Source organism: Eutrigla gurnardus (genome assembly GCF_963514095.1).
Source record: "Eutrigla gurnardus genome assembly, chromosome: 2".
Taxonomy (NCBI): domain Eukaryota; kingdom Metazoa; phylum Chordata; class Actinopteri; order Perciformes; family Triglidae; genus Eutrigla; species Eutrigla gurnardus.
Window position 1 is genome coordinate 8,139,433 of NC_139916.1, and position 12,095 is coordinate 8,151,527.

A 12,095-nucleotide genomic window follows, 5' to 3' on the forward strand; every position below is an offset into this window, starting at 1 on the left:
TTTTTCTAGGACAGAAAAATGACACGTAGTATAAAATTCCTGCTGTACTTGCTCTGGAGTGTGATATCCTTCATTTTTACTTACTTTCTATTCCGGTTATTGAACAAGATTCATATGGGAGACAAAGCTCTCACTATAAAGCGTTTTACATCACACTTTGAGGAGCTTCGTGTGGAATATAGAATATTCCGGTGCAGGTTATTGCAGCATCATTAAATAGCACATCAAAGTGTATGAACACACCGTGTCCACAGCCCTCTCCTCTTCGTCCGGGGATGCACTCACAGTGGCCGGTGACCGGGTCGTTCTGGGCTCCGTCCCCACACAGCACCACCCGTGCACAGTCGAGTCCGTAGCGGCCCGCTGGACACGCTGCAGCCGAGACACACACCGGATACTTGTCATCCCACGCTATCATTTATTACTGAATCACTGAAACTATTGCAGTTATGGACTCACTGATGTTGCAGCGTGCGCCTATAAATCCTGCTGGACATTTGCAGGCTCCGGTGGAAGGAATGCACGTCCCTCCATTTTCACACTGGCACTCGCTTTCACAGTTTGGACCATAACGACCTTCTCTGCAAACTGAAAATACAACGGAAACAGCAGAGAATTAGTACGTTTTAAAAGCTTTTATTTCAGTTTAGTGTGATATGTCCAAGTTATAAGTACGTACTTTGGTCACATCTGGGGCCATGGAAACCTGGAGCGCAGTAACATGATCCAGACACCGGGTGGCAGAGCTGGTTTGTCTCTGAACACTGGCAGACCTGGTTACAATTCTGTCCAAATGTTCCTGGGAGACAAGCTGAGGGAGGAGGAGGTCCACATGAATAGTTGTTAGAGATGTTCTTTGTCTTTCATGTATTATTTATGTGTCAATGTGTTTCATTTCATTTAAAAAAAAAAACTGGTCATAAAAGTGCCTTCACATTCTTAATGTTAGAGGTTGGTCCTGCAGCACTTACTCTGCTCACAGCCATTTCCTGTGAATCCAGGGGGGCAGCCGCAGTCTCCAGAGACGTGGTGGCAGGATGTGCCCTGAGCACAGCCGCAGTGTTGCATGCAACCCTCTCCAAACATACCTGGCAGACATGCTGAGAGGAAACAGGCAAAACAATAAATTATATTTATAGTAACATTTTGAAATACATTGTGTTCTGCACATTCACATCCTACTTGTAGATTCATTTTATAAATGTATCTTTAAATCATTTGTTAGTATATTCAATCAATTTTAATAGTTAAATTAAATATACAAATTATTAATTTGCCACAGAGGGCTTTAAAATCTGATCAACATTCCCAACACTCTCTATTCTATATATCATCATCATCCTTTAAGCCTCAACTAGTGGGAGAAAAGAGAGACAGGATCACGCTTCCCAAACAGACATGTACGGAAGAGGATAAGGGCCACATGTGAATTTTGTTTTTGAGTTCTGACTTTAAAGTCAGAATTCTGAAATTAAAGTCAAAATTCTGAGAATAAAGTCAGAATTCTGAGATTAAAGTCAGAATTCTGAGATTAAAGTCAGAATTCTGAGAATAAAGTAAGAATTCAGAGGAAAAAAAAGTCAGAATTCTGAGATTAAAGTCAGAATTCTGAGAATAAAGTAAGAATTCAGAGGAAAAAAAGTCAGAATTCTGAGATTAAAGTCAGAATTCTGAGATTAAAATCAGAATTCTGAGAATAAAGTAAGAATTCCGAGAAAAAAAGTCAGAATTCTGAGATTAAAGTCTTATTCTCAGAATTCCGACTTTAAAGTCAGAACTCAAAAACAAAATTCACATGTGGCCCTAATCCTCTTCCGTAGACATGTGTCATGTATTCACAGTAGAATTACAACTTAGAGAAACATAATGACAATATCAAGTAAATAAGGGCAGAACACATGAGAAACAAGTTTTAGCAGAAATGTTTAAGGATTCTCTGATGCTGCCCATGCAAGCAGAAAATGTACCGGGGTCGTTATCTAAGTAGCAGGACATATTCTGTCCAGCAGGGGCTGCAAGATCACCACAATGTCTGCAGGTTTGTACCTTTGTCACAGAGTTTTCCTCTCCACCCGGGTGGACACTGGCACTCTCCAGTGACGTGGTGGCATGAAGCCCCGTGCCCACACTGACATCTCTCCTCACAGCCAACCCCAAACAGGTCTGGTTCACATGCTGAGCGAAAAAAATAGAGGTTATAATTAACAATAATACACAATATTGCCAGTCTGTGGAGCAGTTCTCACGAGGTCAAAGTTTCTGTTGGTTCATTAGTTTTGCTTCACTTGTGCAGGAGAGACTTACTGGCTCACCTTTCTCACACAGCTCTCCAATCCAACCGCCGCTGCAGCTGCACCGTCCAGTCTGTCTGTCACACTGGCCGCCGTTCTCACATTCACACTGCTGCTGGCAGTCTGCCCCGAACCGGCCCGCCACACACTCTGTACAAACATCCAGCAGCATGCACAGGCAGGAACACACGTGAGACAAGAAAACCCAAACAGAGACACCGTGGAACCTGCGTTGTCATATTTCTGCAACATAACGTATAGTTGGACAAAGTATAGAGTTGTAAATCAGAGGTTAGAGGGCAAAGACATTCCAGCAACTGGATTAGAGGTTTCCTGAGCATGAAGAGGGGGCCGGGCCGGGCACAGCTCGACAGCGAAAGGTTGTAACAGGCACAGTGTGTGACGCGGAGCTCGGTGGGAGAACGAGTAGGAATGCCATCGTCGACTTTTACAGACCAGACTTCGTCTGTGGTGCAGAAACAAACTCTGCCAGCAAATAACCAGTCTATGAGCAAAAACAAATGAGCTAAGGCAGCAGATTGAAGTTGGACTGATGTATTTCCTGAGCACAAAAAACAACCACAGGCCACTGTTTGAAATGTTCACTTCAGGGCTCAGGTAATGTTATTCTTCAGCGCTGCTGTCCAGACTAACCAGCATCATTATGGCTTTGCAAGACGAGGCCAAAATCAGCAAATTTGTATAGCTGGGGCAAACAAAGTGTGTGTGTGTATACTGTATATAAATATGGATTTATTATCAGACTACCAGGGTAAATGGTAACTGTTTATAAATCAGTGTGTGTATTTATTTTGGCTCCATTCCGATATGTTTGTCCTGTTTAATTCAGTATGAGTTGAAGATCTATTCCCAGATCTGAGTATGTTATTATAAATGGTGGCCAAATGTCCAAATATAACATGAAATAAACGAGAACTTTCCCTAAATTACTCTTTCTGGAGGCGGTTTTGTTGTCACACATGTGGAGACTCTCACTAACAGCGTCTGAGTCTTACCCAGTTCACAGGCTGTGCCCATCCATCCCCTGGCACATGTACATTTTCCGCTGGTCTTGTTACAGGTGGCTCCATTCTGACACAAGCAGCGCTGCCGACAGTCCGCTCCATAAAACCCGTCAGGGCATTCTGGGGAAAAAGACGCACGGACAAAACGGTCTTGTGACGCCCTCATTGAGCAGTCAAATTGATGATTACTTATCTGTGTGTGTTGTGTTCACTCACCGTCTGTGCAGTTGGGTCCGGTCCAGCCGGGCATGCACACACACTGTCCGCCGGCCGGGTGGCAGATGCCATCGTTACGGCAGCTACAGGTTTGGTTACATCCTTCCCCATAGAAACCGGTTGGGCACGCTGCCAGGAGAGGGACAAACAATATCATTACCTCCTGGTGAACTTTGCTGATCAAAAGTGGAAATTCCAGTGTCTGGTAAGTGATACAGGTCGTAGCATGGGGAACATCAAGTCGGCGCTTTCTCATGTGCGACTGAGCTGGATTTCCCCAGATAACTATGAAATCAAGCGTATTTTTGTTCCACTGTGAGTCAGCTCTACGAAGATGTTTTTTTTTGCTGCTATGCGCCTCTAAACTTCATAACTGTCCGTTGTGCACACGTCACTCACTCAGGTTGCAGAACGAACCGATCCAGCCAGCAGGACAGGAACAGACGCCGCTGACGTGGTCGCAGCTCCCGCCGTTCAGACACAAACATTTGTGCTGGCAGTCAAGTCCGTAGAAACCCTGAGGACACGCTGAGGAACGGACGCAGATGTGAAGACGACTTGTTCGTAGCGTATACCATATACATATGTGAAGGAGCTTCTCTTACGCTTTTCACAGAAGGTTCCGGTCCATCCCATCCGGCAGGTGCAAGCTCCGCTCACGTGGTCACACAGCGCGTTGTTGTCACACTGACACCGATGGCGACAACCCAGACCAAACATACCTGATGGGCACTCTGAGGGAAAATCACACACACATATATGCACTTACAGACTCCTGATAATGTTTTATAAAAGGTTGGTTGTAAGATGACACATTTCCACAATACAAAATAAGTACCGAACAAAAACTAAACAAAAATATTAAAGCTGCTGTGTGTCGGATTTGATATAGTTACTTTAGTGCCCTCTGGTGGTAGCACCAAGAATAACACTGTGCAGAATGACGGCAACACAAACTGCCAATCAATTAATGGACTGAAATCACATTCCATTTTTCTAAAATAATAAAGGTTGCACAAGTGATATTTTGGTTCTTTCATGTCACGTGACACATTTCTTATGTGCATTTTTTTTCTTGCAAAATCTTGAAACATGCTGTGATCAAAAAATTGTACACGTATGAAGTTAATATCATGACCGATTGGTTATATGATCAAACATGACTACATACTCTGGTGGCAGTGTGCTCCCGTGGAACCAGCCTCACAGTTGCACTGGCCCGTCACCGCATCACAGCTGCCGTCCCCGTTCCTGCAGTCGCATGTTTCTGCACAGTCGGCCCCCCAGTGGCCAGCATCACAGGCTGCAACAGAAACGTCACCTTCCAGTGTCGGACGTAACCACGGACACGCTTTGCTGATTTGCAAAATCAGCGTGCATGCATGCTTTTCAGCATTAGGAGCTGTTCGGCGATAACAAATCTTTTCCAGTGCTCTTACCTTTCCTGCAGTTGTGTCCAGTCCAGCCAGGAGCGCAGGTACACCGCCCACTCACTGGATCACAGCGGGCATTGTTCTCACACACGCACTTCATTTGGCATCCTTGACCGAAACGTCCGCTTGGGCATGCTGCACAAAGGGAGAAAAAAAACAACCCTAAACCATCAGGACTAATCTACGAGAATTTACTCCACTTGTTTGAAAGCAACGTTCCCATGAAAGCTTTGGTTCTGTGATTCAGCCGTCAAACGAGGCTTTAAGAGCCAGAGGTTGTTTGAATGGAATTATCCTTGTTCTTCCCAGTGAATTATGTCTGATGGGTTTCAGCTTAAGACCTCAGAGGAAAAACTGCCACTCTGTCTTCTGACATGTTGCTCTATTTCTTGTCCAAACTGCACCGCTGCGAGGTTTCCATATTCCATCGCTCTCAGCTGATTGAAGGTTTTAATGCACGTTGCTGTGGAAACCGAAAATGCACACTGTTCCTACTCACAGCTCTGGCAGACTCTGCCCATGAACCCTGGAGGACAGTTGCATGACCCGTTGTGTTTGTCACACGCGCCTCCATTCTCACAAGCTGGGCAGATTTCTGTGCAGCCTGGACCCCAGAAACCTTCCGAACACACTGGAGGAAAAAGATGTTTCATTAATGTTATCACCTAAAATGTGTGGTTATTTATATTCAGCTGTATGAAAGTCTGCACTCACAGTTCTCACAGTGCTTTCCTGACGTTCCCGCTGGACACTTGCATTGTCCCGTCACTTTGTCACATGGGGCGCCGGTGCAGTTACAAGGCTGTACGCAGCCCGTCCCGAACCTTCCCTCTGGACAGTCTGAAACACAGGACGCACCGCAGAAGCTTGTTTTAACACACGGACAACAATGTGAGTGAGGAAAGAGTGTTCTCTGGAACGCCACCAACCCTGATCACAGTTCTCTCCATGACGACCAGGAGGGCATTTTCGTTGGCACCCTCCAGTCACATGATCACATGACACTTCTGGTGGACAGGAGCACTTCTTCTCACAGCCAGCTCCATAAGTACCCGGGTCACACTCTAGAGACAGAACAGGACAGAGCATCACCATTGTGTTAACGCCATGGTAACATAACTGTAGTGTGAGAGAAAGGAAATCATCCTCCTCTCCTTTTAAGTCTCTAAGTGGCTCGGAGATCTTTGTTTTCTGTCTTTATGGAGAGGGGATTTGGTTCTGCTACACTGACTAATACTACATCTTTTTACCATAAAGAACATGGAAAGTCATTGTATCAAGGGTGGAGGTTGATGAGCGGAGCATTGTGACAGTGGGCTCACCTTCCTTGCAGGTGTTGCCCTGGTAACCTGATTTACAGACACAGGAGCCATGGCGACGGTGACACTCCTGAGTGTTCTTCTGGACACACCGACACTCCTCAGAGCAGCCGGCGCCAAAGGTCCATTTAGGACAAGCTGAAGAAGAAGAAACGAGAAGGGATAAAAAAAAGGAGGAGAAGATGATTTCACAGTAATTCACAGAAATAAATATGATACGACACAAGCTTTTTTAATGCATATGGATACTTGCAAGAAATGCTTTTATAATCTAGGGTTGCCGACAGGTGAATAGAAGGGTGAGACTGGTAAATGTAGGACAGTGGGACTTACGGAGGTGGCAGAAGCGTCCGTAGAGGCCAGGATCACACAGACAGGCTCCGTAGGTCCGGTGGCAGCGCCCGTTATTGGCACAATTGCACTTCTTATTGCACTGCTTCCCATAGTAGCCCTTAGGACAGCCTGCACACAGGAAACAATCTTCAAACATGTCTTTCTGACGATGGGAGGTTAGGTTTGGGTTAAGGGACAAAATACTTGTGTCTGGGACAAATGGGGACAACTCACCATCCTGGCACACGTCCCCACTGACCCCGGGCGGACAGCGGCAGCTCCCTGTGACCGGATCACAGCTGGCACCATTTTTACACTTAGAGGGGAAGGAGCAGTTTTTCCCAAAATATCCCTCGGAGCATGCTGTGTGATTGAAAAAGAAAAAAGGTCTATAACGGCTAAAAACGTAGCAGTGTGCATTTGTATTAATGTATGCTCAGTCAGTCCTCACTTTGGTTGCAGACGACGCCCATCCACCCATCGGGACAATCGCAGCCATTCTTCCACGGATTACATTTTCCACCGTTGGAACAGTCGTCGCATGTCAAACTGCAGTCGTTGCCAAACGTGTCATCCAAACACACTGGAAACAACAATGAAGGACACTCAAGTTCACACTGATCTTTATCACACACATCCAACTGAGTCATGACAGTTGAAGGACGGTGAAGGATTGATTATTATATCTTTCGATATTCATTTGTTCAGTAACTCCCTCATACTTTTAGGGCAGAACATCTCCTCATTGGATGTGAGAGGCTATGAATATGTTCAATATTGACAGAGATAATAAATTTCAGTGAGCGTAGTTAGCCAGTAGGCTGAAGGCTATTGGAAATCAGCATCGATGAAAAGTATTGCACACTGGCTCCAAACCACAAGTGTATTTGTACTGACAACAGTTCCGTCCCAGTGGAATATTTTTGGCAGGTCAATAAAACATAATATATCTAAATTTGTTTTGCAGGTGTTCTCTCAACGTTCGGCGACGTAACATTAAACGTTAAATGTTCTGCTGTTGTCAAAAGAGTCCAACCTTGGGCAACAGAAAACAGAGCCTTTGACTTCCTGTTACTGGCTGCCAGGACATATAAGCCTCAGCATTCCTGCCAAAGAAGCTGTGGTGTTACAGTATGTACAGACAGTCTGGGCGCATGAAGCACAGTCATTAACCCCCGACATGTGGTCTGTTCCTGCCTGCACTAAATGAGTCTGTCACACAGCTTCACCTCCCAGGAGTCAAGTATTCAGATGTGAGGTTCCTCCTCATGACAATGAGTCGTCAATAGTTTGGCAAGTCACCGAATTTCTCTGCCAGGTTGCTCTCGGCCCTCAGCTCCCCCTCGTCGTCTTCGTAGTCGTCGTAGCGCTCCAGGGGTTGGTTGTAGTCGTGCATCAAGGTGAGCAACGGTCGGATGAGAGGCAACTCGATGGCGCCCCCGCTGGACAGGGCTTCAATTGCTTCTTCTAGAGCTGTGGATGGGTAGAAAGTAGGAGGAGCACTTGAATGTCATGGTTAGTAGGGCATTAGTCATTAAAGCAGCATAATCCCCCACCATGAGTCATGATGAGTCCACGACGAGTGCCATTTTTATGACTTGCCGAGATATACATCCTTATGTGGACTCTATATCCTACTATTGCAGCTCCCTGCTCAAATGTTCAGGCTGTATCATAATTCATACTACTGGAAATTATTCCAAACACTGTCGGATGTTTTTGGGGAGGTGATGAAGGCCTTATCCTTTGATTTCCATAGCCGGTGTCTCAGGAGAGGACGGTCCTCTTTGAAGAGCTCCTTACAAGATCTTGACCTTTGATGATGATGTTAGTATGCAGGCCAGTTCTGCACACTAGTACACTGAATGTTGGTATTATGTGTCCTTTGTATTGAACGTAACCGTAAAATTAAAAGCCAATAAACTCGGCTTTGAACAGTTGATTTTCCGTTGGCGTGTTTCTGGTGTGCTTTCATGTTGATACTCACGGATGCAGGATTGCCGGTCCTCGTCCAGGCGGAAGCCCCGGCGGCAGAAGCACTGAAAGGAACCGGCACTGTTCTGGCAAGTGTGATCGCAACCGCCGTTAGAAGCCAGACACTCGTCTACATCTAAACAACACAAGACACAACACAGACTCAAAACACGTCGGCCACATCAAGATGAGAGACGCCAGGGCATTTTAACAGAGCAGCTCCAGATCTACACGTCAGACTTGGTTGTGTTGACATCTTCAGAGGCAGACTGGAACTCATCCACATTCCAGCCACATTATGACTACGGTAAAAACATACCGTCACAGTTACATCCGGCCGAGTTGAGTCTGTAGCCTGCGGAGCAGTAGCATTCATAACCCCCGGGGTAGTTGGTGCAGTCCTGCTCACAGCAGGAGCTCTGCTCTGCACACTCATTGATGTCTGCCAAACACAACAACCAGGGAGACTCACATTAGGAACCGCCTGTGGTGACGTGCTTCCCTGCTCATTGACAGAAACCTTTTACATGATCGTGAATTAAACAGGTTTAATATTAAAACCACCCTGACCAAAGCATAATAGATTAGAGACCCACTATGCCCCATAGTCACAAAATATTATTTTGTATTTAATCTGCATGTGTGGGGCTGTGTAGAGGTATTTTTTTTTACTGGATTGTCTGTTATCTAGTTGTATTTAGACATCATGTACACTGAGCTGTCCTTTGCAGTAATAACAGAATGCATTTTTGAAAAAATATATATTATAAATATATATATATATATATATATTTAATAACAAGCTATAGTTAGTAGATTAGATGTTTTGTACTGAACATATGTCTTCACCAAACACCAATTTACTCTTCCACAAACACATAAAACACTAATAATTCAAAATATATAATACATTCACAAATACAACACATTCAATCCTGGAATGTAATGGTGAATAATTGGTGATGTAATGATTATGCCTTATAATTTGTTATAGGCAGCTTACCAGCACAGGTTTTGAAGTCGTCGTCTAGCCTGTAACCATGGTTACAGGAGCAAACAGGCCCATTCGTTGAGTGTTGGCAGTGGTGCGAGCAGCCGCCGTTGTTGTTCTCGCAGCTGTTCACGATCTCCATCTCGATTCCTTTTTAGTTCGCAGTGAGAGAACGTGTGTTAATAAAAAGGACTAGAATATCCTGTAGCGGCTAAATAACAATATGAAGGGTTTAAACTGACTGTAACAGTGTTTTCCATCAGATCCCAGCTCATAGGCAGCGTTGCACACACAGGCGTAAGAGCCCAGTGTGTTGTGGCAGCCGTGAGCACAGTTGGTCGTTTCTATCTCACACTCATCGATATCTGTGACAAAAAAAGGGGGTTAAAAAGACTAAATGTGGTGTGCAAAGGTTCTTTTTATATTTCATGTTTGCACTCCAACTTTCACACTCTTTTAACTCTGTGTCGGTCGATACAGACAATGGAAACGTTGACAGTTTTCGCTTCATTTTTCTTTTCTTTTCTGGAGCTTTTAACTGTATTACACGGTTTTTGTCACACGAGGACCCACTTTTATTTTGGGACAAATGGTTTTTTGCCTTGTGGCCTTTTTCTCTTCTCCAGGCACCTTGGAAATAGGTGAAGCTGTGCCAGAAATCCCCACTGTGCTTGTATAGCAGTGTGATGGCCACAGTCACGCATGGTAACGGCCAGCAATAGTAATAGTGTCCACACTCTCACCTCATTACTTTTTTAAATACAGTCAGCCACACCCTATAAAGTAATTTTCACATTGAAGTACGCACTTTATTTTATATGTAATCCATTTATTTACTTTTAGCCATAAACTGTTAAAATGAAGTGCACGCATTCTCACATTGTATTAATCCATATTTCTTTGTCCTTTGAGTTACCATGCTTGTGGAGAGGATATTACGTTATTGGTTTGTATTGTTTTGCATTATTGGGGTAAATAAAAACCCTATTTTTCTAACAAAACTCCACTTTTCTTCATTGCCTCAGTGCTTGATGGAAAGAAGATGTTCAAACTCTTTAAAATGCTCAGAAATATTAATGTTGAACTTCTACAGTTGCCTGCCAGTTTTTACTCCATGTCAACCAGTAAACTTAATCTGCTGAGGAAAAGAGTGTGATATGATTAAAAGCTCATGAGCAGCTACTAAATGTTATTAATATTGTTTTGTAAACCATTTTCTCTTCAGTGTCTCAATTGTCTTCACTTCGTTGACTCTGAGCTACATCAATCTTCATGATAATGGTACTATTCTTGTCACCGGTCCATTTACCTTCACAGGTTTTGCCGTCTTCAGCCAGGATATAACCAGCTTTACAGTCACAGTGAGCTCTCCCTCCATCAACCCGACACTCGTGCATACAGCCTCCATTCTGATCTGCACAGGGATTCTGCACTGCAACCCAAAAAGCACACACACACACACTCATAAGCATAAATCTTGGTGGAGAAAACTGTAAAACGTGACATCTTAATGCAGAGCAGGAGGAGAGCTTTAAATTCACGCTGCCATCCTGCACCTCGACCTCATCTCTTTTTTGTTCTCCCTGCATATTTGTGTGTGTTTGACTTGTGTAAGCCTGTCCAGCATCTGGGATGAGAACCTTCAGCTCTGCAAAAATTAGAGGAAGCTGTTCTCAGCCAACAATTACAAAGTAAAAGCATCTGAGAGACAGCCATTTAAAATACATATTTGTCTGATTTCACGACGCGAGAGAACCGTGCTCCACGGCCTCAGAGATCACAGATTAAAAGAAGTAAGGACATCAAAATACTAATTTGAGGGAGGATGAATGAATGAGCAGACTGCAGAGATTCACTCCCATGGTTGACAGTTAATCCTGCTGCAGCACAGACATCCTGTCAGATAATTACAACTGGCAGCACATGCAGAAAATGCGTTTTTAATGTTATGATCGAATCACACTTTCACTTCAAACACTTTTTTCCCCCCAAAGTGCTCCGTGTTATTGCCAGTTTTTCTCCAGTCACCGATCCATGTACGATTCCTTCCTTTTTGCCTTGTGCCTTGGGTTAATGTGTGTTTATTGTTGCCTTCCACCAGAGTTTGGACACTCACATGTACAATGCTTGCCATCCTCTGCCAGCACGTAATTTGCCTTGCAGCGACAGCGGAAATGAGCAGCAGACTGCTGCACACAGTATTGTTCACATCCTCCGTTGCTGATGGCACACGAGTGGACCGCTAAAAAGGCAAAACAAAAGAAAAACTTTTCAGACAAGACAAACGGCGAGAGCAACTTAACGGGACAGAAAGAGTCATAGGGAACGAGGAAAATCTGCCACATTTTCAGAAAATAATCAATCCAAATCCCAGATTAATGTTGCCTTTTCTGACATTTGATTTGACTGCAACAGCACATCCACAGTAATACTTCTCAGAGAGGTCACGACCACCGCTCTGACATTCCTACAATCACCGAATACCTCAGAGAATTGCTTTGCTCTGAGTCACA

General features: G+C 44.4%; 1 protein-coding gene across 2 annotated transcripts in view; it reads right to left on the reverse strand.

The window, feature by feature from the left end:
• The window catches only part of megf6b (multiple EGF-like-domains 6b), a 59,083-nt gene that overhangs the window by 11,987 nt on the left and 35,001 nt on the right, over window positions 1-12,095 (reverse strand). For both annotated transcript variants that reach the window (XM_084035374.1, XM_084035375.1), the window contains 26 exons: window positions 11,699-11,824; window positions 10,892-11,014; window positions 9,825-9,947; window positions 9,595-9,732; window positions 8,911-9,033; window positions 8,605-8,727; window positions 7,920-8,090; window positions 7,069-7,200; window positions 6,852-6,980; window positions 6,618-6,746; window positions 6,288-6,422; window positions 5,895-6,029; window positions 5,680-5,805; window positions 5,465-5,596; window positions 4,972-5,100; window positions 4,704-4,835; window positions 4,138-4,266; window positions 3,932-4,060; window positions 3,533-3,661; window positions 3,308-3,436; window positions 2,313-2,441; window positions 2,047-2,175; window positions 972-1,100; window positions 680-811; window positions 460-588; window positions 244-372 (listed from right to left, as the gene is read on the reverse strand). In XM_084035374.1, the coding sequence (XP_083891500.1) occupies window positions 244-372; window positions 460-588; window positions 680-811; window positions 972-1,100; window positions 2,047-2,175; window positions 2,313-2,441; window positions 3,308-3,436; window positions 3,533-3,661; window positions 3,932-4,060; window positions 4,138-4,266; window positions 4,704-4,835; window positions 4,972-5,100; window positions 5,465-5,596; window positions 5,680-5,805; window positions 5,895-6,029; window positions 6,288-6,422; window positions 6,618-6,746; window positions 6,852-6,980; window positions 7,069-7,200; window positions 7,920-8,090; window positions 8,605-8,727; window positions 8,911-9,033; window positions 9,595-9,732; window positions 9,825-9,947; window positions 10,892-11,014; window positions 11,699-11,824 (3,399 nt within the window). The remainder of the gene's footprint in view (window positions 1-243; window positions 373-459; window positions 589-679; window positions 812-971; window positions 1,101-2,046; window positions 2,176-2,312; window positions 2,442-3,307; window positions 3,437-3,532; window positions 3,662-3,931; window positions 4,061-4,137; window positions 4,267-4,703; window positions 4,836-4,971; window positions 5,101-5,464; window positions 5,597-5,679; window positions 5,806-5,894; window positions 6,030-6,287; window positions 6,423-6,617; window positions 6,747-6,851; window positions 6,981-7,068; window positions 7,201-7,919; window positions 8,091-8,604; window positions 8,728-8,910; window positions 9,034-9,594; window positions 9,733-9,824; window positions 9,948-10,891; window positions 11,015-11,698; window positions 11,825-12,095) is intronic.